This window comes from Tauraco erythrolophus, chromosome 17, assembly GCF_009769465.1.
Source record: "Tauraco erythrolophus isolate bTauEry1 chromosome 17, bTauEry1.pri, whole genome shotgun sequence".
NCBI classification, from domain to species: domain Eukaryota; kingdom Metazoa; phylum Chordata; class Aves; order Musophagiformes; family Musophagidae; genus Tauraco; species Tauraco erythrolophus.
This window is the reverse complement of record NC_141481.1, coordinates 14,176,722-14,199,464: the sequence shown is the minus strand read 5'-3', so window position 1 is coordinate 14,199,464 and position 22,743 is coordinate 14,176,722. Positions and strand designations below refer to the sequence as shown.

At 52.3% G+C, this 22,743-nt stretch overlaps 1 protein-coding gene across 1 annotated transcript; it reads right to left on the bottom strand.

Annotated features, from left to right (window-relative positions):
- Window positions 1-268: 268 nt before the first annotated feature.
- On the bottom strand, window positions 269-21,906 carry TRAF7 (TNF receptor associated factor 7). Its single transcript, XM_009990991.2, has 20 exons — window positions 21,796-21,906; window positions 21,179-21,236; window positions 19,941-20,032; window positions 15,070-15,186; window positions 13,640-13,732; window positions 11,859-11,892; window positions 10,236-10,419; window positions 9,389-9,523; window positions 8,239-8,456; window positions 7,573-7,646; window positions 6,467-6,515; window positions 5,840-5,967; window positions 4,698-4,780; window positions 4,237-4,276; window positions 3,694-3,810; window positions 2,388-2,510; window positions 1,473-1,592; window positions 1,123-1,254; window positions 761-880; window positions 269-512 (listed from the first exon to the last, which is right to left on the bottom strand). Exons 1-20 carry the CDS (start codon window positions 21,874-21,876, stop codon window positions 498-500), a joined length of 2,013 nt encoding a protein of 670 aa, XP_009989293.1. The 5' UTR covers window positions 21,877-21,906; the 3' UTR covers window positions 269-497.
- Window positions 21,907-22,743: the final 837 nt, after the last annotated feature.

The following is a 22,743-nucleotide window of genomic DNA, read 5'->3' as shown; positions in this document are numbered from 1 at the left end:
ACAAAGGGAGAAGCCTCCTGGCATCGCTGCCCTGGCCGGGCTGGCTCCTGCCTGTGCCAAGCTGAACCATTCAGTCCCGTCACCGGCTGAGGGCTGTGCTGCATCGGCACCAGTGCCCTGCGGGGCTGCCCATGCCAGGGGGCCCAGCTCCGCTCCAGCCCTGCCCCACAGGGCGCTCCCCAGCTCAGGGGGACGCAGGCAGAGGAGGGCACCCTGCGGTGCAGAAGGCGCTGGCACCGGCACGGCTTCCTCTGCATCTCCAATCGTATATGGCAGATCTGAGGGAACATCTGGAGCAGCCGTGGGCCAGACCCGTCCTGAGAGCTGCCAGCCGGGGTCCTGGTGGGTGGGGGCACCGGCCGGCGGGCAGTGGCAGGCAGTGGTCGGTGCGGAGAGGAGCTGCAGCGGGTCTTTCGTAGTGGCGTTAGTCACCCAGCAGGCCGACGGAGGGAGGAGGGTTTGGCCTTTCCGTGTGCAGGACGAGCGTGGGGCTCTCGCTAGCACGTCCAGACCTGCGGAGGAGACAAGAGGAACCCATGGCAGTGACTGTTCCGAGCAGCTCCGTGGGCCTCTCTTCATCCTCTTGTGGAGCTTCTCTTTGGGCTTCCAGCATCCGCAACACCCTCTGTCAGGAGTTAAACCTCCCACCCATTAAGAACCATCTGCTTGTTTGTCTGAAGATGGCTTCTAACTCATTTAATGCCCTACTTCTAGTACTGGAAGAGACCAAACCATCAAGGAGAAGCCTGAGGAAACCAACCTTTACAGTGCTGTCCACAGCGCCGGAGAAGAGGCGGCCCCTGGAGACGGCGAGGGCGGTGACGCTGCCCTGGTGTCGCAGCAGCGTCTGAGTACAGATCATGTTGTCCATGCTCCACACCTGTGGGCACACAGGAGGCATGAGTCAAGCGAGCGGCACAGGGCTCTGGCACAACCCCGAGCACCGGCACGGACAGGGGATGCTGTGTGCCACAGGGTTCGAGCCAGATGCCACAAATCAAACACGAGGCCACATGGCATGCAGGGATGAGGACCCCCCGTCCTCCCTTTCCCTCGTGGCTGTCTGTGTTTTAACGACAGAGCCAAACACACAGACGCAGCTGCACAGCCCTGCACACGTACCCTGAGAGACCGGTCATACGATGCACTGAAGACTTTGGTTTGATCTGGCGTGGAGATGACAGCAAGGGCGTAGACCGTACCCACGTGCCCGGTCAGTGTGCGGACTTGTTCCTTTGTCTCTATATCCCAGACCTGTCAGAGGAGAGCAGGGCTCGGAGATTGCACTGGGCTGCAGGTCCCGAATTCTCCTCCGAGAGGTGTGCCCACCTCCACGCACACCTCTGGGGTGGGTGCTGTGCAGCCATGCTCCGGGTGTGCCACAAAGGGCACCGGCAGAGCCAGGCCCCCATCTCCTTGCCTTTCTCCCCCAGTCTCAAGCCAACCAGCGCGTCGAACCCCGCAGTCCTTACATGGATGAGGTTCTCGTAGGTGCCACACACAATGTGGTGGTTTGTCACAGCGATGGAGTAGACGCTGCCTCCTGACGTCTGCAGCACGTGGACGCACTCCAAGTTGCGGATGTCCCAGATCTGAAAGAGATGCCGGAGCAAAGGCAGGATGAGACCCAGGAGGGAGCTCCCTTGAAGCTATTCTCCAGCTTTGCACAGAGTCAGCCTGGCTCCGTGTGTGCCCAGATCACATCTTTAAGAACAAATCTATCCAGCTGGGAATCTGCAGTACTGATGAGCAAAGTCTTGCTATCTTATTTGGTTGCCCAGCTTTGAACATCCAGGCTGAAAAAGTTGTGGAAATGGCACTCTCTTTGTGTGCGACCACGCACACACGTGTGCACGCACAACCCAGTCCTTGATAGCACTAAAAACTGATGCAGACAAATGACATGGATGTAATCTGCCCTGAGGAGGGCAACTTGAAATTCTCTCGTGTCACCCAGACGCTGAGAGGTGAACTATTCATCAAAGCCTCGAGCCAACACAGGTGAGGGCATTTCGCAAACCACACGCAGCCTCGTGGTAAGTCTGCAGCCAGACAGTGACCTTCTCTTATCAGCAGGGCTGTCGGTGCAGATAACGCTGCGGCAGCTGCGGGGGCAGCGCGAGGTGCCAGGGCGGTGAGGCTGCGTTTGTCTGAGCGAGCATCCCCCGGCAGCTGCGCCCCCAAGGACCAGCCAGAGCCCAGCCTTTGTGCCTGCAAAGATGGAATCAGCGCAGCAAAACCCAGTGTGTCAGCAACGCCACGGCAGTGCTCTCGCATCCCAGCAGCTGCCTTTTGTCCTGCTCCACCAACCCGTGCTGCAGGATACAGATACGTAGAGGCACGGGGAGAGCCGTGACTTACAGTTGCCACAAGTCTCAGGGGCTCACCTTGATTGTTTGGTAAGATCCACTGTAGAGATAGTTTTGAGAAGCCACCAGCGCTCGCACCCAGTGATTGAGACCTGTCAGCTCCTTCTTCAGTTTGAGCTCGGTACCTACAATATCCCAGACCTGTGGAAAGCATAAACGGGCACACGGTCATGGAGGAGAGTCTCAGTGGGTCTGGGCAGTGATGGGGCAGAACAGGTCAGGCTCCAGCTCGGGGGCCAGGCGCTGCCCACCCCTGCCCACCCACCCAGCACGGGCTCTGAGAGCTCTCTATGGGGAACCTTGTGCTGGCTCTCCTGCCCGGTGAGAATCACCTGAACCCACTGACTTGCAGATAAAACACACAATAACTATGCTGAATAAGCATGTTCCCTGCTTGGAGAGCTCGCTTGGAGCCTGCATTATCACTGGCAGAGACCCTTTCCTAGCAGATCCATGGGCTTGAAAAAACCTAATCCAAATTGGCAGTAAAGAACTGCTCTGGACTTCCACTCCCAGCCTGTCCCCACAAAGCTCCACTCCCACAGCTCCTGGGAAACCCTGCCCAAAACCCCCAGCCCGCAGAGACGTACGGAGCTCACACCGCCGCTCGGAGCCTGCTCGGCTCATCTGGCAGAAAGTGGCTGCAGACAACAAAAGCAGAAGGCCCCAAGTTCTCCTTCTGCTTAGTGCTGTCTCGTTGCTCCTCCAGCCCCAAGCGCTCGCTAGATAGCTGAAGCACTCCAGGCCCCAGACCAAGAAAAGAGCATGCGCCCTCTTACAGATGGATGGTCCCATAAGCCATCTCGCCAGGAGCTGGAAGCAGAACCAAGGGAATCTAGCCAAGGCTTTAAAGGGCAACTTGCAAAGCTGTTCCCTGGTTTCTGCATGCTTTAGGTAACGAATGCAGATTCAAGATCCTTTGGAGGGGGTTTCAAAACAGGCAGCCCCAATCCCCAGCCAATTCTGGACTGCAGAGGCAATTCCCAATGGTCTGAGTAGGTTCACTGGGCGCCCGAGGACACAGGTGCTCAGGAAATGCCAAGATACTCTACTTGCAGACTCAGGTTTATAGAGTCAGAAGAAACAAAAGTCACTTTTCCAGCCAGATCTCAGAACATCTCTGACTTCAGCACAGAGCATGGACTAAGCCTCTGCACTGCTGGCTGCTCTGTACAGCTGTGCTTCTCTGTGTGGCTCAGGAGAGCGTAGCAACAAGGTCACCTACAGACCAAAATGCCACTTTCTTCCTGTTTGGACACTGCTGCCTGACAGTTTGTACCATCAATCCCCAACCAGACCAAGAGGAGCCACCCCAGAGCTCTACCTTGATGGCTTTGAGAGAGCCACTGAACAGCATGTTGTGCGAGGAGACCAAAGTGCAAACAGGATTGTCATGTGCTCGGATCGTGTTCACTTTCTGCAGATTTTGAATATCCCAGACCTGCAAAGGAGAAGAAGAGTGCCCGTGAGGGGCAGGGGCAGGCCCTTCTGCTGAAGCCCTTCCTCTTTGCCTCTGGAAGCAGGCAGTCACACACAGGGAAGAAACACAGGCAGGACAGGGCACCTGTAGGAGCCACTATCCTGGCCTGATCAGGACTGACCACCCTGCCCCAGCTCGCAGCACCAGCCTCCTGCTCCCCAGGCAGGAGCAAGGAGCAGGAAATCCAGCCTGCAGGAAACACCCAAATCCAACCCCCAAGAAACTTGGCTGAAGGCAGTGGATAAAGCACACATGGCTTATCTGTCTTTCTTACACCACTGGCAGCTGCAGAGCCTTATGGAGAAAAGGATGCAGGTCCCTGCTCTACAACAGCCTGTAGGTCTCCCATCCCAACTGCGAAGCGGAGCAGGGGTCCTGGGTACTCACAATAATGGTGCAGTCAGCAGAGCCACTGTACAGCTTGTTCCTGTAATGTCACCAGAAAACAAAAGGAGGTCAGTGAGGGAGATCAACAAGTGCAGGGTCCCAGCTCGTTCCCAGGCACCGTGCTGGGCGAGGAGCTGCAGTCCCACAGCCTCACTGGGCCAAGACTAAACATGCCAACCCCAGGAGTGGAACCCAGGTCTTGTGGGGAGGCGAGGCTGGACTGGCCCTTCAAGCAAGAGGCCAGGCACCCCACTGGCGACCAGGGAAGGAAGCCTGGACAGCAGGGGAGGCCAAAGAGATAGGTGCTTTGTCGATTTTTAAAGAGCAAAGAGGCAAGATGTGCCTCTCGTGCACGATATTGGCACGTGCAGGACTGAGGATGGGAATGGCGACGGCATGATCAGGAGCCCCAGTGCTCTGCCCACTCCCTCCTGCAGGGGCAGGTGTCCCTTTCCACTCACCCCTGGATGCAGAGAGCCAGTACAATTCCATCGTGACCCTCCAAGGTCTTTTGGCACTTGTATGTGGTACAGGTATCCCACACCTAACAGGAAACACAAGTCAGCAGAAGGTCACATGCTGGCAGACAGAGCAGCTGCAGACCCCGGCAGGATGTCAGCAACGCCACAAAAGCACTGAAACGAGGAAACAGGCTGTCACCTGGGCACCAGCCTTCCGGGCTCCCGGGCAGAGATAAGCTTGTCTAGGAAAGGAAATTTACTGCAAAGGGTCAGGTTGAAGTTAACGAGACACTGGAGAGCAGCACAGCCCTCTCCCTTACTGCCTCCCACAGCCCCGGCCAGCGCAACGCACTGAACCAGCTCCTGGGCTCCTGCTTTAGCAATTCATGCCCCGTCCGAGGGCTCTGGTGGCACAGCATGGCCTCCTCTGCCAGTGCCCACTGAGCACACACCGCTCGCTCAAGAGAGAAAACATGGGAGCGTGGTGCCCAGAGCAGCCAGGACAGTGGAGAAAGCTGTTTTCTTTCAGTAAAGTACAGGGATGTCCATTTTCTGCCATGTGTCTCCTGCTATCGCTCAAAGAAACTAAAGCAAAGCTCTGCTGCTGGCAGGGCAGTCGTGGCAGCCGGCGTGGCGCCGCAGCCCGGCCAGCAGCCACCAGCAGCCAACGTGGTGACATTGGGAGCTGTCGTTTAGGTTGCACTGGAGCAGTGCTGTCAGTTTGAGTTACTGAAAACAGGACAAAGAAAAACAAACATGCCATAAAATGGAAAAAGGACGCATTTGATCAGGGAAAAATGTTTTTTTTCTAAGATGACTTTTTGTAACGAGGGAAAATAAAACCAGGAGCTGAAATATGCTTGAATGCCTTAAACACCATATAAAGCAAAACCACGAGCAGCAGGAATGAGATTCTAATTAGGGCTTTGCAAAACCCACTATTTGTCTTTTGATTTCACTATCACATAACGTTTCCTCAGAGAGAATTTTGCCCAACCATAACTGCAAAGAATCACCGAAGATTCTTTGGGAGAAACTTTGGGAAGTGACATCCTCCCACCCTGCAAACTGCAGCTCAGCTTCTGTCCCCCCTAAAGCACATCTACAAATGCTGAAGATACACAGCAGAGGGAAGCTCTTACCTTAATGGTTTTGTCTGAAGAGCCACTGAAGAGCAAGTCTCCTATGGAATAAACGCACAAACACCAGACCGGGCCCTGGTGTCCCACAAAGGTCCCTTTGCATTTGAAGATCTGCTGAGGATCATAAGCTACAGAAACAAGAGGGCAGGTGAGAGGTGGGAGAAGAGTGCTGTGCCGTATCACAGCGAGTTTGGAGGAGACAGAGTTTGCTGCACTGGCCCACTGGGTCCTCCTTGCACTTCATGTTGTTGCAGGCCAAAAGGAACTGTGAGACCCTCCCAGTCTGGCTGGAGGGTTTCATGTCCCACCCTTACAGCTCATCAACTTATCACTGCTTTGAGCCCCAGGACCCGTTTCCCTAATGCAACTCCCTCCCTAGGGAGGCCAGAGATGCAGAGTCCACTTGACATCTCCCCCCAGCAGCTAACAACCCTGCAGCACTGCGAGTTCCCTTTCAGCCAGTGCTTCTGGCAAACTCTCCCACCAGTATTTTCTTCCCGAAGCAGCGGTGATCCTGTGAACAAATCACTGCTGCACCCAGAGACAACTGTGACCATGCCTAAAAAGGCTCACTGGGCGACGGACCCAAACCCAGCCTGAGAGGATGACAACCACATGCATACTCACATCCAAGGATGCCCATGTTGAGCCGAGCATTTATGTGGGAGAGTTCATCCTGAAAAACAGAACAAGCTGCATGAGCTGCAGGGTCATCAAGACCAGTCTGCCCTTCGGGGCATGGCTTTAAGACTGTCCCCCTCCACTGCTAAAACACTCTTGCCTTTGGACAGGTCTTGGCTCCCTGTGAAGGCCCTCCCTCAGCAGCTGACTCATCTTCTGATCAGTCATCTCCTGCTCTAGGACTGCACGTGTACATCCCTCTGTCACCTCCCTCCAGAGACCGTGGGGCTCTGACAGCATCTCAGACCTGCACTAAACTCCTCAGTATTCAGGCAGGCACAGAAATACCTTTCAGAATACACTGCCCTTGCTCTGCCATTCACCTGGCTGCTAAAAATAGTCAAATTGGTTATGGGCACTGCTTGCTCAGCTGAGCTCTGGAAGCCCACCTTGCTGGAGAAGAATTAGAAGCTCTCTTTGTAGTCTCCTCCACAGCCCAGTCCCTACTCCATCCATGGGGAACCTCTTTGTTAGGATGCTTAGGCAAAGCAGGGTGAGGTCCGCCTGATCAGTACACTCAGTGGGATGCAGGCTGCCTGAACTAGGGATGAATGTCTATCTAACATCAGTGTTTGAATAATGTCCAAAATCATGAGAAGGCTCTCATTCCCAGCCTGTTAGCAGGGATCTGCTTATCTTCCTGCTTCCTCTGCAGGCAAGGAGAAGGGCATACTGTCCCCGGCTAGTATAAAAGGTACAGGAGTGGCCAGGCTTTGGAGTAGAGGGTTCTCTCCTTGTTGCAGGGGTCCTTTCCTCTGTTAACACATTTCCAGAGCAGCAACGGGCTGAGAAAAGGCAGTGGAGCCAATTAAACCAGCAGCCCAGATGCCGCGACCAGCATGTGCTCACTGAGCTGCCTTTGACTCAGCCTAGAGGAAACCTTCAGCCAGATCCCAACTGCAGCAGAAGCAACCAAACCTGGGGTGTGCAGAGCCAGCAAGCAGGAGGGAACCTCAAAGACTGCCCCCACTGCAGGAGAAGCCCAACTAGCAGCAGAGCCAGCTAACTGCTTGCAATCCCTACTCCACCGCGGGGCCCGGCCCCCTCCTCACGTTCAGCATGGAGGCGTCCCTGCGGAACTCCATCAGGTCCTCGCTCAGCTTGCTCTGGTTCTCGTCCAGCACATCTACAAGAGATGGACAGGCCCTTAGTCATTGCAGAGTTGGTGACAGCGTCCTGGGGAACAGGCAGAGGACACCCACTGCTACCTAACCTCTGAACAAGGAGGGAGGAGAAGGTACTGCTGTTAGCAGGGAAAAGCAGGAGGGTGTCTGCTACTCAAAAGCAAATTGTACTTCAGATGCTGAAGACTCAGCAAATTTCAAGAGCAAGACAGGGCTGGGCACAGCAAAGGTGTCCAAGAACCATGCTTGCTCCAGGATGGCTGCATTGTTGGCTATTTGACTCGCTGATTTTTCTGGAGGCCTGTGCCCATGGACTGCACAGGAAAAATTCACGGGAGAAAGGTGGCGACTGCCTGCAGGCACTTCTAGGACTTGCCCTGTGATCGGTGATGGCAGGATTGGGTCCCATGATGTTCTGGTAGCAGTGAAGTTGATGGAATCCCTATTTGTTCCTCTGCAAGGAATATGTGAACCTCCTGAAACCTGCTCAGCGCCGGTTTTAAACATGCAATGAATCTCGTAGTGCACCATCCTAACAAAGAGCTGCCCTGTCCCCACAGCTCTGGCCACAGAGCTCATCCGATGCAGACTCACCAAACTTAAGCTCCAGGTTCTTCTCCAGCTGGTCGATTTTCTCTGAGAGCTTCCCCAGCATGGAGCGCAGGAAGGCAATTTCCTGGTCCTTCTGTGCCATTGCCACCTGCATCTCATGGAAGCGATCATCTGTCTGCTGCAGGAACTCCTTCAGACCCTCAAACTTGCAAGTCTCCAAGTGGGTCTCATAAGTGTCTTGATTTCCTATGAATGTGCACCTAAAGAGAAAGGCAGATGCTGGCTGGAGCAGGGCTCACACTGGAGGCCTCCTTGCTCAGCTGGCTCCTCAGAGGGAGGTCAGAGGGCTGTGTGGGTCCCCAGCTGTCCTGCTTCTTTCACCAGGAGCAGTGGCACTGCGGTTCGCCATCCCGCTGAGTGCTGCCAACTGCAGGGCAACACAGAGCCAAGCAGCTGCCGTTCTTCCAGCCAGGGCATTGGCCCCAAACTGAACTGTCTGTCTGTCTAGGTGGTTGCAAGGAAAAGCAAGACACAGAATGTGGTGTCAGTTTGCGTGCTCTCCAGGAGCCCAATCTAAGAGCCACCAAAACCAATGGAAAAAACTGTAGCTGACCTCAGCAGGTGCTGACTTGGGCCTGCAGCATGGCAAGGAGTCAGTGCTGCTCTGTCAGGACTTGCCTTGCTCTGCTTCTGCCAAGACATGTCTTCCTGCAACAGTAACCTCAGCTGTGCATCCTGCAGGGAACCCCCGGCTCGGGCTGCGCTCCTGTTCGGGTGACAATCAACCCTCAGAGGCTGATCAGCACTTCCCTTGCCCCGGGAACAGGACTGGTTTGAAAGACACCACCATGGTGCTTCGTTACTCTTGTACTCATCCTCCTCCCTGCGTGGCTCTGGCCACATCCACTGCTCTGACTCTCCTCCAGCTGGTTCTTCTGCCTACGCACCTCACTCTCCTCCTCGGCTGACAGCAGGGCTTACAGCTGGGCAGCGTGACCTGCCTGTTCTCAGCACGGGGCTTGGGGGCTGCCTTCTGCAAGCCCTGCAAGCCTGACCTCCGTCTCCGGCCAGTGCACAGCACTGGGTAGAGCTGCTCAGAGCCCATGGGGCTATCCCAGGGCTGCAGTAGCCGAAAAGCAGCTCAGAAATGAGCTCAGTGCATCCTTCCCACTAAAAAGCATCAGCTCCTTACCCGTATTTGGAGTGGGGACACTTTATGTGCTCGCACTCTTTCAGATGTGCCTCCAGGTTCATTTTCAGGAGAGGTGGGCAGCTGGGGTTATTGGGGCAGCGAACTGGCCTGTAATCACAGCTGCTTTCATGATCTCTGCCCGTGGAGAGAAGCAAAAGGAGGGAAGATCAGCAATAAGCAAAAATTAATGGAAACAACACAGATCGTCAGGAAAAGAGCAAACCAGCCCTGTGAGACTTCAGATGATCGAAAGCTTCCTGCTCTAAGACTGCAAGTGCAGCTTTAAATTCTCATTTGGCCAGTAAGTTGAGAATAATAATAGGCCACGTTTACGCAGGGAACATCTACTTCTGCAGCTGCTCGGCTGAGCCTTCAGGCAGCTATCAGCAACAGGCAATGGCCAGGTGATGGGGAAGACAGTGAATGCATTTAGGCTGGGGAGGGAGATAGATTTCAGGCTCCTAGGCTATAACTAGGATAAGTCCTCTTCCAAAAAAAACCCCCCAGGTCTCTGCTTGACCATAGACACAGCGTTTCATCCCAGATGTGAGGTGGCTGCTTTCACACTGTATCCCCTGTCCCAGTGCTGAGACACTCAGGGAAGCTGGGAGGAGCGAACAGCATCCTTTCCCTGAAACCAGCCCATCTGCCATCATCCTAAGACTGAGACACAGTGGAAAGAATTGTCCGCTCCAGTCACTCTACCCGTTCCCATGCCCCAGCAGAGCAGTGCTGGCAGGAGTTGCGCTGTCCCCAGGAGCTGCGGGACAGCTCAGACACCACAGCAGATTGCTGGTGGTGGAGCCCTCCCCCCGGAGCGGCTGCACGCTGGTAACAAGCCACTTACTTCCTGGCACTCAGTTTAATTGTGAACGGGCATCCCCGGGGGTCCACCTCGAAGGCAGCGGGCTTGCTGCTGGCGGCGGGCCGGCACCCATACTTGCAGTGAATGAAGAGCTCTCCGATCTGCTCAGCCACCGCAATGTTGTTAACCACTACGGTCAGTTTGGCGTTGTCCACGGGGCACTTCTCTGCCAGGCAGGGAAGAAAAAGAGAGGGAGTCAGCAAGGGCAGAGACACTGCAGGAGATTTTATTCTTTTGTCTTCTCTGGCCAAGACGGCCAACTCCCAGACTGGTGACAGTGGGATAAGCCATGAATGTTCACACAAGGTGTGCAAGCCTCTATCTCTGGTTTGTCTTGGGGCTTGGTGAAAAGTTATGGTTTACGTTAATCCACGATAATTTGAGCTGGCTGCCAGTGAAAGAAGGCCACGCTAATTAGACTACCTTGTGCTTGCTGAAGTGTGAGAGTATTCACAGGCAGTGACCACAAATCAGCGGGTGCCCCACACATAACCCGTTCCCCCACCCAGGCCTGGGGCTCAGCTCCTCTGCTGCCAGCGGGGCACTGAATAGAACAGAACAGACTATTTCAGTTGGAAGGGACCTACAACAGTCATCCAGTCCAACTGCCTGACCAGTTCAGGGCTGGCCAAGTTAAAAGGTGTTATTGAGGGCATCATCCAAACACCTCTCAAACAACGACACGCTTGGGGCATGGAGCACCTCTCCAGGAAGCACTGCAGGCCAGGGATGCTGCAGTGAAGCAAAGGCATGAGCTTTGAGGGCAGGAGCAAAACCGAGCAACTCAGGATTGCAATTGCAAAGCCTTTTGCTACAAATCTGTTGGCTGGGATAGATCCAGCACGAAACGGCGACAGCATGCAAAGCAGAGAGACCCCTCACGTGTGGAAGATGAATATCTAACGGCAGAGAGAGCTGCTGTTTTGCTGGACTCCCCAGGGAGCCTCCTGAGGGCTCGCTGTTCTGGTAATATGAACGGCTTGGCTTTGCACTGAACAGCAGCTTTCCAAGAGGGGCACAGGCTTGTGCCAAATAAAGTCTTTTTCATAGCACAGAGTCCAAACCAAGTGGGAGCTGGTTAGGCCAGCCAGCAGCCAGACACTTGGGCTCCACCAGGTTTCTGGAAGAGCTGGGTGAGCTAAAGCAGCTCTGTGTGCTGCTGTGCATGGGCTCCATCAGCAGCCAGAGAGCTGGCACTAACAGGATGGGGGAGGAGGGCTTTGGTGGGTCTCTGCCAAACACAGCCCCCCTGTTCCTTAGACAGGCAGCCACAGCAAGCATTCTGTCTGAAATCAATGGGTCAACTCTGGGCGAGACATGTATTATCCTGGGATTATCCATTGCATATTCCAGGATTTGAGAACATCCTGTGCCCAAGAGCCGAGGCTAGCCCTGTGGTGCCATGCTACAACATATACCATCAGGGCTCAGAGCTGCACAGCCACCCGTGTCCCAGCCCCTCACTGCTGCAGTGGCAGCCCATCACTGACAGCTTCTTTTAAGCCCTCCAGACATCTTTCCGTGGGTTTCTTTTTAAATGAAAGCGAACAAACCAGCAAATAACAGTGTTTTGGCTGCATCACACAAGAACAGTTCTGTACTCACCAGATGTTAAGGCACATCTTCTACAAAACGTGTGCTGTGGAGACAAAGAGGAACAGCAGTGTCAGCGTAAACAACATCGGACAAATTATTCCCTGTGGCTAACGATGGGAAAGAAAGGTGGGAGATACCAAAGCCTCTGGCACAGGGGCCTCAGCAGCTGTTCTGCCTGCTTTATAGCTCAGCATGCCCTTGAGTCTGCACCACAGGGCAAAAACCAGCTGCTTGCTCGGGCGGCTAAGAGTGCAACACAGGTCCTGTTCCTGAGAAGTATTAAGCACACAGTCTGAAGCTCTGAGGGTTCTGCCCTGTTCAGGATCAGTCCGTGACCAGGTTGCAAGCCAAAGCCATGGGCATGCTCTGCCACACTCTGATAATCCTACCCTCCAAGCCTGCATGGGGTTTCTCTACTTCATGCTCCACTTTAGTCCAGGTCGGTCCTCTCATTTCCCTGAGAAGTTTTCAAGGGGAAGAGCAAGGGGAAATCTGGCCTCTCCCTGTCCTTGGCCACTCAGCCCATCACATATATCCCTCTGTAGCTCTTCTAACATAGCTGAAGCTGTCCTGCTGTCAGGTGGATGGGGCAGCTAGTTTGTAAGCCCATTAAATGCACTGTAAATTTTGCCATTTAAAATAGCTCTCTATCTCTCTATTCTTTACAGCAAAAATGTACAGCAACAATTCAACTTGATAAAGTAGCAAATTCAATCTAACATGCTAACGAATATAAAGGAACAAGGGTTGCAGCGTTTCACTCGTCCTGAACTCGCCTCGTGGGTTCCCTGGAGCCTCCTCGGCCACATGCCCCTGCCACAGGGCCAGCACTTGGCAGCAGCACTGGAGAGGCTGCAAGTCACTCTTCAGAGCTGTTATCTGCTGCCCTGCTCATGTGGCCTTTTCCTGCCCTGCACAGGCTGCATGGTGCTCTCTCCAGAGCTGCCAAACCAGGAGTGCAAATGAAGCTGGTCTGCTTCCTGAAGCAGATTTTTTTTTCCATATTAACCTGTAAATCTCAGTGTCTCTGTGAAGAGCTGCTTACTGAAACGGTGCAGCAAAACCATGCCAACTTCCAACACCTCTGGGGATAGCACCCTCACTGCAATAAACAATCCTGCTCTCTGCTTTTGTTGCTACAGCTCCATCCTAGCAATCAGAAGCATGTCAGAAGCATTAGAGAGCCTGTCACAAAGCCATCTTTCTTCACATGTAGCACAGAAACAGGAATAATATACAGTTTCTATTAAACCCCAGTAAAATGGAATATAGAAGAATATTCATAATACTCTGTGCCTTCCATTAGAGGATTTCAAATCCCTTTGCAAGCATTAACTAAATGAAGCTTCAAGCTATTCTTGTTTTATAAGAAACACTTTCTTAAAAACTGAAGAGCAGCTGCTCCTGGGGTGCCCAGGAGGCAGCACCACTCTGCAGAGCCCTTCAGGACAGGGAACGAGGAGCTTCAGACTTCACTGAAGCCACACCGAGGAGACTGAATGTGGCCAGGATAAGGAGGCTGACAGTGCAGCTCTCCTAGGAAAAGCCACGCAATTTTAAGTAAGGCCCAGGCTTCTCTGCCTAACTGCAGAGTGCCCCACATGCCCCTCTGCAGACTGCTTCAGAGCTGCCTGGTGGGGAAATCTGCTCCTGCGCTGCCCTGGCTTCCCTGGTCAGGGGCCACCTTGTCTTTGCTCACTCAGGGGACAGTCACTGGGGACAGTCAGGGCTTCGCTACAGGTCACACAGGACAGCTGTGGAGCTCATGAGTTGGAAGAGTGCTGCCTTACCCCACAGGTTGTGATGACTGGATCCTTAAACACACTACAGCACAGTTGGCAGCACAGCTTCACGGACGGTTGTTCAGCAAACACCAGTGGCTCCTGAAGAGGAGGAGAGAAAGGGACAGAGACAGCACAGGGATTAGTCCAAATGCAAGAGCCTCCAGCTCTGCAGAAGGAACAAAACAACTCTTCAGCGGTGAGCCTTGGGGAGCCTGGGGCACAGGGCATGCTAAGGGTTTCATTATCTCAAAAGAAACTTTTGTCTGGATCTGCTGACCTCCAGTATGTAAGGGGCAGAGGAAGAATGAACTTGGGAATGGCTGGAGACCCTCAGCTCATCACAAACTGTGGTCACCAGCACGTGGCGGGATCAGGACTTGACAGCAAACTGCACAGACCAACTTGTTTGCCAGTGACTCAAGTCACTAGAACTCTGCGAGCTGCACTGCCTGGTACTTTTTGCTTGGTTGGACTGAACAGTGCATTGTCAAAAACGTCCCTCATACTAAGCCTGAAGATTAAAAGCAATTTTAAAACAGCTTGCCCTTTTGTATTTTTGAAACATCCTGCAGGAAGGGCTCTTTCATTCCCTATGAAGCAGAAACAACATTGTTTCTGCTGCAATGGACCAATCGCTCCGGTTTCGTTCACCAAGACTGCCGGAGCATGAGGTCTGAGCACGTCCTCCCTGAGAGGCACAGCTCTCCACTCCATGCCAGAGCAGGGTCTCACATTCCAGAGCATTTCAAATCAATCACTGGAGTTCGGTCTGTCTTTTCATCCTGTGCTGCTCTCAGAACTCCAAACACAACCCCCTGGGTTCCTAAATATGAAACACACGCTTTTATCCCAGATCTGTGGCAAAACGCCGCCTGACCTTTTACGCATCAAGTCTGGGGTTAGTGACTGGGTCACAAGCTAAGCTCAGCTTAAAAGTGTCCTCTCCCAACACAAGTCATATGTGGACAATTCCTTGCACCCTCCTGAATTCCTTGCACCCTCCTGGGGCTTACAATCAAGTCAGCGGGGTGCCACACAGCCCTAAATGCAGGACAGGGCTCTGAATCAGGGGGGAACTGTGTTAGTCTTGCTGCCTGGGGGTAGACCACCAGCCTAAAGACTCGCAACCCCCTACTGCTCTGCAGCAGAGCCAGGGAATCACACATGACTTGCTAAGACTTACAGTTTTTCTGAGCAGAAAAGCCATTTTCCCCTCTTTACATACGGGGAATGGTACACAAGGAAGCAAAGTAACTTAGAGAAGTCAGTAGTGGAAACAAAATTAAATCCAGGAGTCCTGACAGCTAGGCTTTTAGTTGCCAGGAATCATGAAAATCTGTCTATGATAGAGCTATGTACTCACAACAATCCATCAAGTTACTCTTTTGACACTGAATTTCCTAATACTGCTCCTTCAGACAATCCCAAATACCTACTGGCTCCTCCTCTTCCTCATGGAGCGAGAACGTCGAGCGCAAGGACATGTTGGACTCAGAGTGCAACGAACGGACGGAGATAGCAGAGTCAGAGCGGCGCGGGGTGCTGATGGGAGGCTTCAAAGAGAGCAAAACCAGTTCTCGTTACTGCAAATAATTCCCCCTCCCTCCAAAACCCTACACACAGAGACTTCAGCTTCAGCCCCCCCCTCTTCACAAACCCCAGCTGCTCCGTTTGTCCATCTGCTCTGCCAAGCTGCGCTGAGCAGCCCCTAGAAGCACCGTTTCTCGCCGCCGCGTGCCCTTCCCGGCAGTCGGGAACACGGCACCGTGCTCGGAGACGGGCCGGGCATCAGTCAGGTTTAACACTAAGCCAAGCTGACACCTGAATTCCAAGCCCGTGACTTTCCTAACGGTGCGTTCGTTTGCATACTTACCGTGTGCACAACGGTTTGGAAGAATGAATCCTCTCAAAAAGCCTTGGAAACCTCCCCCAGGGACAGCTACCAGCTTCTGCAGTTTCTACAATCTCTGCAGCAGCACTTGTTGTTTCACTCGCTATCTGACTTCTGCCAAATTTCTCTGCGTAAGTGTGGAGACTTCCTTCTATTCAATTCGGTAACAGACGGGCTCTGTCGCTTCCTGCTCGCCAGGGCAGAGCTAAGTGGACACCGCATGCACCAATCAAGAAAATTCCCACTGGTTACGGCGGCCTTGGGATTGGCTTTCAGGGAACGCCGCTGCTGGAATATTAACCAGCAGTGCATCTCTAAGGGTGAAATAGCAACCCTGGATGTGTTTAAGAATAGGGTGGATGAGCTACTTGAGGATATGGTTTAATGGGGTTTAGGGATGGTTGGACTCGATGATCTCTAAGGTCTTTTCCAACCTAGAAATCTATGAAATCTATGAAATGAAGATGCAATTTGGCATCGAAGCGAAACTGGAGACTCTTCAGATCACGGGGTGATTGGATTTGGGGGTCTAGAACAGGTGGTAGCACAGTCGCTGCTGGGTTACTCTGGAAGAGATGCTGCTGGCAGACTGGGAAGAGTGCAGAGAGAAGCAATAAAAATCTTCAAGTTGCAGAACGGATGGGCTGACAAAGAGATGGGAAAACGAAGCCATAAGCCTCATACCCTTAGCATCAAGAGATGACCAACGCCCAGGCTGCCCGCACCTCCACGTATGACACCTATACGTGACTTGATCGTAGCCTACGTCAGTCACGAACTCTTGGAAGCACCGTTTGGAAGGAGCTCTGGAGATCACTGGCTCTGCTGCCCACGTGAAGAGGGCCTCTCCCTGGCCCTGGCTCAGGTCAGCCCCAGCAATGCCCAGCTGGAACAGGGAGAGCTGCATGGATGAGGCTCTGCCACCCCGGGCTCCTGCCCTGCACTGCCTTGTGGGCAAATGGGCTTTTCCTCATGTTCAGTCTGAACCTCCGCCCTGGGGGAAAGCGTGAGACGTCAGACCCGAGGGCAGACAAAAGCAGTGGAAGAGGCCAGTGGGGCAGCCAGGAAATTCAGCAATGCAAGATGTAAGATGAGCTTCAGAGGCTGCTGTCTTCCCCAGAGACAGACCACACTGCAGCCGGAGCACAGTCCTTGCTGTGCTGAAAAAGAGAAGCAGACCAGGATCCTGCTGGTTCTTCACACTGCTCTGCTTCTTAATTTTTATGATACTGGGATCCTGGGAGCTCAGAAATGCTGCATCTGCTTAGAAGCCAAAGCACAAAGCTCTTTTTCTTAAAGAAGGGATATTTATTAGCTAAATATGTAAACCTTGACAAGGAACAGTTATAATGAGGTAAATCAATTTTATGTGTATCCATTAATTTTGTTATTTTCCTCCACTAGTAACAGAAGTTATTAAAATAACAGGAATGACTGTGCATAGTTCCCATTCTGGAGGTGACATAGAGATGAGGGCAGCAAAGACAGGCTCTGCAGGGAGGCAATTTTATCAAAAGCAACATCCTGTGTGGATCACCGACGGAGAGGAGGGGGGACTGCAGCCCAAGAGCACTTCCAGGAGGCAGGGGTGTGAGACACAGCCTTGCTAGGCTTGTGCAACACTGTGGGCTCAGCTCCCTGGGTCCTGGCGGGGCTAATTCTGGTGTAAACTACGCAGGAGGGAAGCTGATGTGCTGAGAAAGGTCACTCCACTCAGGCTGTAGTGACAACACTGAAGAGCAGAGCTGTGCACTGGTGTTTATTGCCCCTCTAGGTACCTGCAGCTCTTGTTTTTGCCAAGCAAACAAGGCTAAGACACGAGAGACCTCAGCTCTGCAGGGTCACTGCACTGCTTCCCACTCCTAGCCTGGCTTCTTGGAGCGAGCTTTGCAGCACTAGCCGTGGGCAGAGCAGGCAGCACTATGGGACTGACTGCAGGGTGCTCGTGAACCGCAAACAGAATAACAGAGCACGAAGGCCACAGGACCCCCAACCTACGGGCATCTGCCCAGGCTGGAGGGGACTTGCATGCACCGAAGCCAAGGGGCAAGGTGGCACAAGTGGCACTGCTTTGGACAGGCTAGGATTTGGGAGGATCTGTTGGAAGGGTCCCACCTCCCCACAGCTGCATCAGGCCTATTTCTGCACTAAATCATAGAATCATAGAATCGTTAGGGTTGGAAGGGACCTCAAAGATCATCCAGTTCCAACCCCCCTGCCATGGGCAGGGACACCCTCCACTACACCAGGTTGCCCAAAGCCTCATCCAACCTGGCCTGCAACACTTCCAGGGATGGGGCAGCCACAACTTCTCTGGGCAACCTGTTCCAGTGCCTCACCACCCTCAGAGTGAAAAATTTCTTTCTTATATCTAACCTAAATCTGTCCTCTTTCAGTTTAAATCCATTGCCCCTTGTCCTAGCACTACACGCCCTTGTAAAAAGTCCCTCTCCAGCTTTCCTGCAGGCCCCCTTTAGGTACTGGAAAGCTGCCAGTCCATCTTCTAACGGCCCAAGGATGGAGTGCTCAAACGTCTTTTGATGGAAGATGGATAGCTTGTGGCTGGCCCGTAACTCAGTCCAGCCTCTGGTTCAGGGGTGAAGCTCCCTGTAAACCAGAGACTTTGGACAGCCAGTCAGCTCTTCACCCATTAGCATGCATTTGCCCCAACATCAGCTGTAATCTCTACGTGCAGTTCCCATCGTGTCAGCTACAAAAGCAGCCTCCACGTGAAGGCTCTCGTACAGCCCTTGTTCCCGCTCCCTGCAGGCATAGGGAGGCTGGGAACCTGTGGCACTGTTTTCAGGAAAGATGACAGCAGTCGCCCAGTAATCCCCGCCTTGCACGCAGACCGCGCTGCTCTGCTTTTGGTTTCATTAAGAGAAGCTTTAAAAAGAAAGAAAGAGGGGTGGTGGATGTCACAGGAGGGCTCTGACTCGTCTCCAGCTGTCTCTCTGATGGCTGACAAGCCCTTGGCAGCTTCTGGAGATGGGAAAACTTAATGATGAGGAAGGGAAATCCCAGACGTGGCTAAACGTAACGTCCCCAGCACCCCCTGCTCCTCGGGAAAAATCCTCACCTGTGCTCTGTGGGGACTGTACAGCTCATGAAAAGGGTGCAGTGACAGCCTTCAGCCCACAGGACCAGTGCTGACAGCCAAGGGCTTCCTGGAGCGGTGGCCCAGCACCACGGGGTCAGCGATGTGATGGAGAGTGGCATTTGCCAAGGACACGAGGCAAATGTTCAAAGGACTTTTTGGAAAAACAAACACATGCTGACATAAAACACAGCAAGATCTCTGAGCAACAGAAGGAACTTTACAGGATGCTGACAATAAAGCTCTTTGCAATCTGGTGTCAAATTTATTTTAAGAAGTGGGGTAGCTTTATACTGTTGCTGACCCCAGTCTCTGCTAGTGCTGAACTTCAGCAGCAGTGATCCATTTATCCCTGGCTTGGAAGCTGGGTCTTGTCACCTGACAAAGTCTACAGCAACTTAATATGAAGAGTCTACTACTCACATCCTTAAATCTAAATAGGAGCTTGTGGTTATGAGATGTGGCTGGAGCACTAGGGACAGAAGATCAAGGCCTCAGAGCTATCTGTCCATTCACTGAGGTTTGCCTTCCTCTTGCTGTTCTTGATATGATTGATTTAGCTAATTGAATTTCTCTTTAAGCAGCTAACCCTGAGGCCTGCTGGATCACTAAAGTCCCCAAGAAGAAGTTACTCAGAAGTGAGTGCGATGAGTGAGAAAGCTGGGCACAAAACTGGAAAGTGGCACAAAACTGGAAAGTGCTTTTCCACAAAGACATTGTGAGACACTGGAATGGTTTGTGCGAGAAGACCCCGATGATGTAATCCCCAGGAGCCGAGCACAGTCTGTGGCTCTGACATCCCCTTCCGCAGGTTTCCAACCTGCTCCCTGTGGTCAGAAGCCCCATCTGGAGGCAGAAAGAGGAACGGATTTTCTACTCAGGACTGCAGGGCAGCTGTGCTGCTGGATGATCCATCCAACACGCCCCAGACATCGCTGACAGCAGCTCTGTTTTCTCCCGAGCTCGGCAGAGCCGGAGCACACTGCTGACATCAGGAGGCAGGCACATCCTCACGAGCAGGCCTGTGGGATTTGCAGCTCCTGGGCTTTGTAACCACATACCATTTTCAAGCAGTCTGAAAACGAGCACCAGCAGTACCAGCCTAAAGCCCCGGGTCAGAAGTAGCCTCTGCTTCCCCCCTGCACCAACCGTGGGAGCGGCCAGGAAATGCTGAAGCTGGTCCTGCCTCTGGTGCAGACATCTGCCTCCAATGTAACGCAGTGCACGGGAATGATGAGGGAGGCAGAGAAGTCCAGAGAAGCATCAGACATCTCTCATTTGACATATAACCAGCTAAGAGGGTTCCTGGCAACACCTACCATGCCATCGTCCTCATCTCGTGGGGAGTAGGTGAGCGTGCTGGAGGAGGATGGAGTCCGACGATGCTGTTTAAAAGTATTGGTCCCGTCAGCTTTAAAAAAAAACAAAACAAAGGAAGCATTTAGGTTCCTCAGCAATATTTGCAAGCTACCAGTCAGTCTCTGTAGCTGTAACTGTTCCTTGGAAAAGGAAAAGACTAGGGAGTCCCCAACTCCAGTTCTTGACCTGGACATATCAGTGCAGGCAGAACAATCCTGATCTCTGACAGCTCACCAAAATGCACGCGGCACTCTGAAGGCAGCTTGCCCAGAAAAGAGCACAGACAATACTCCACCAGGTCCATAGGTTAAAAATACTATTGAAAGGAAACCTTATCCTCCCACATATCTCAGTCAACAACAAAAATTGCTTCCATCAAGGGAGTCTGGATATTCTTGTAGCACAAGGGAAGTATGCTAAATTAAATTGGAGATATTTGTATAGAGATCACATTACTGACTTACATAAAATTTTTCAATGTAAATACTCAAGAGTCCAAAAACATCTAGAGTCCAGAATCCTGTACAAATGTAATCCAAACATTTCTCCCAGGCTGATGTTCATTTCCTTATCTAAATCAGTGTCAAGTGCCACAGTTTATCTTTACTAAAGTAAGGATATTTTATTCCAGAATGAAACCTGACCTCTTCCTACATTCACACCACGTGCCGGGGCTCAGACTCCTCACCTGCTGGCTTTGAGGAATAAAGCACAAGAATTTTAAATGAGCAGGTACACTTGGATCTTCTCCTGTCTGAGCTAAAAATGGCCATGGGGGTTTTACCCAAGTGTCCAGAATGACTCACAGTCAGGCAGAGAGTGAAGATGGGAGCTTTCAGTGCTGGTAATGATTCCATGAAAAGTCACAGGGATAAATAAGATTTGGGACTGAGCTCTGTATCAAACCCTATTGTACTATCCTGATTTCAGCAAGGGATTCCCAGTGGTACTGTTAAGTCTGCCTAACGGGAGAAAATTCCTGTGCATGCTCATTTCCATCCTGCCTGCTGATCAGATGCTCTGATTAAGTAACACTTGGGCTGCATAAAATACTAAAACCAGCACCGCAGCACCTGTCTGTAATGAACACAGTGATTCTCCTAACAGCTTTATGATTTGTAAAACAACAACAACAACAGAGCTGTAGGACTCACACATAGCACTTCGGGGAGAAGCTCTGCGCACGAAATACACTCACCCTTTGTGATGGTTGTCACAGCAGAGTAGGCTGGCCCAAAAGTTGTTTCCATTCTTGTCTGAAATATTGACAAAACGAAGGTCAGTGTGTACCACCGCAGCACAGCCCAAAGGCTTGCTATCCTTCCTGAACTGGTGAAAAAATGTACATCCATATTCCCAACTTTAATCAGCAGATATTGTGATTTTTAAGTGGCAAGAAAGTATAGAATCATGGAATCACAGAAGGGTTTGGGTTGGAAGGGACCTTAAAGATCATCCAGTTCCAACCCCCCTGCCATGGGCAGGGACACCCTCCACTACACCAGGTCGCTCAAAGCCTCATCCAACCTGGCCTTGAACACTTCCAGGGATGGGGCAGCCACAACTTCTCTGGGCAACCTGTGCCAGTGCCTCACCACCCTCAGAGGGAAGAATTTCTTTCTTATATCCAATCTAAATCTCCCCTCTTGCAGTTTAAATCCATTGCCCCGTGTCCTGTCACTACACGCCTTTGTAAAAAGTCCCTCTCCAAAAGTACCGTATTTTCAACAGCCATCTTTGTTTTCTCAAAAGCAAGGATGAGAACACAAGCAGCAGCCCTAGGTGCCACCCTCTGCCAACAGCACCAAGCCTCACCCCGTTAGTGTTTTCGGAAGTAGTGATGTTTGTTGTGCCACTGGAGAAACGATTGTAGCGAGCGTTCTTGTTTGAGCTCATAATCTAGGCCAGCATTTGTTAGTCATGGGAGGTTTGCTCTGTGGGAGAAGAGAGACAGAGAGTTGGGTTAATCGTACCTATCTTCCTGGGCTCAGAGAAGGCTCTCCTGTAGCATTAAGTCCAAGTATTTAACTAAGCTCACATAAATCTGGATTTTCAGGAGCAAGTGGCAAGGTCAAAGTCAAGTTCTTCCAAATCACTCCTGCATGACTGTTCAGTATTTTCTTGAAGTCCGGTATCTTTTGAAATGACTCCCTAATCACTGGAATACCCGTAACCATTAGCTGCTTTTACAAGCATACAGCTGTTTTAACAGCAGATGAGACTCCTCGGGAGACTCTTCTAGGACGGACAGCATCCCACTGGCCACCATACACACCAGTCTGTTCAAAATGAGAGTATACAGCACAGCACATACTGACAGTCCCAGCAGAGAAGAGTCCTGCACAGGTCCTGTACCTGGTCCTCTGTCGCTTGCTCCCCAGTTTGAGCGCAGTTCCGAAAGCGGGCTGCCTGCTGCATCCCAAAACACTTTGCACAGAGCAGTGATCAGTAAGTGGGGTCCTACAACGGAGCCCCCTCCCCCAGACACAGCCACGGCGAGCACAGAGTGAACTGGTGGAAGGATTTTGGCTGAAGCCACAGACACAAGCTCGATCTTACAGCATGCTGGGGGAGCTGTGAGTGTGCTGAGGGCAGAAAAGGTCTCGGTGTAAAGCTATACCAGTAAAACCATTATCCCATTAACTAGGAGGCTCACGTTGAACTGGCCTGGACCCCAGAGAGCTCGTTGACTCTCAGCTTTGCAGCTTAGGCCACTTTCCGAGCATAGGATAGAAACATCCCATTCAGTCCCCCATGGCTTTG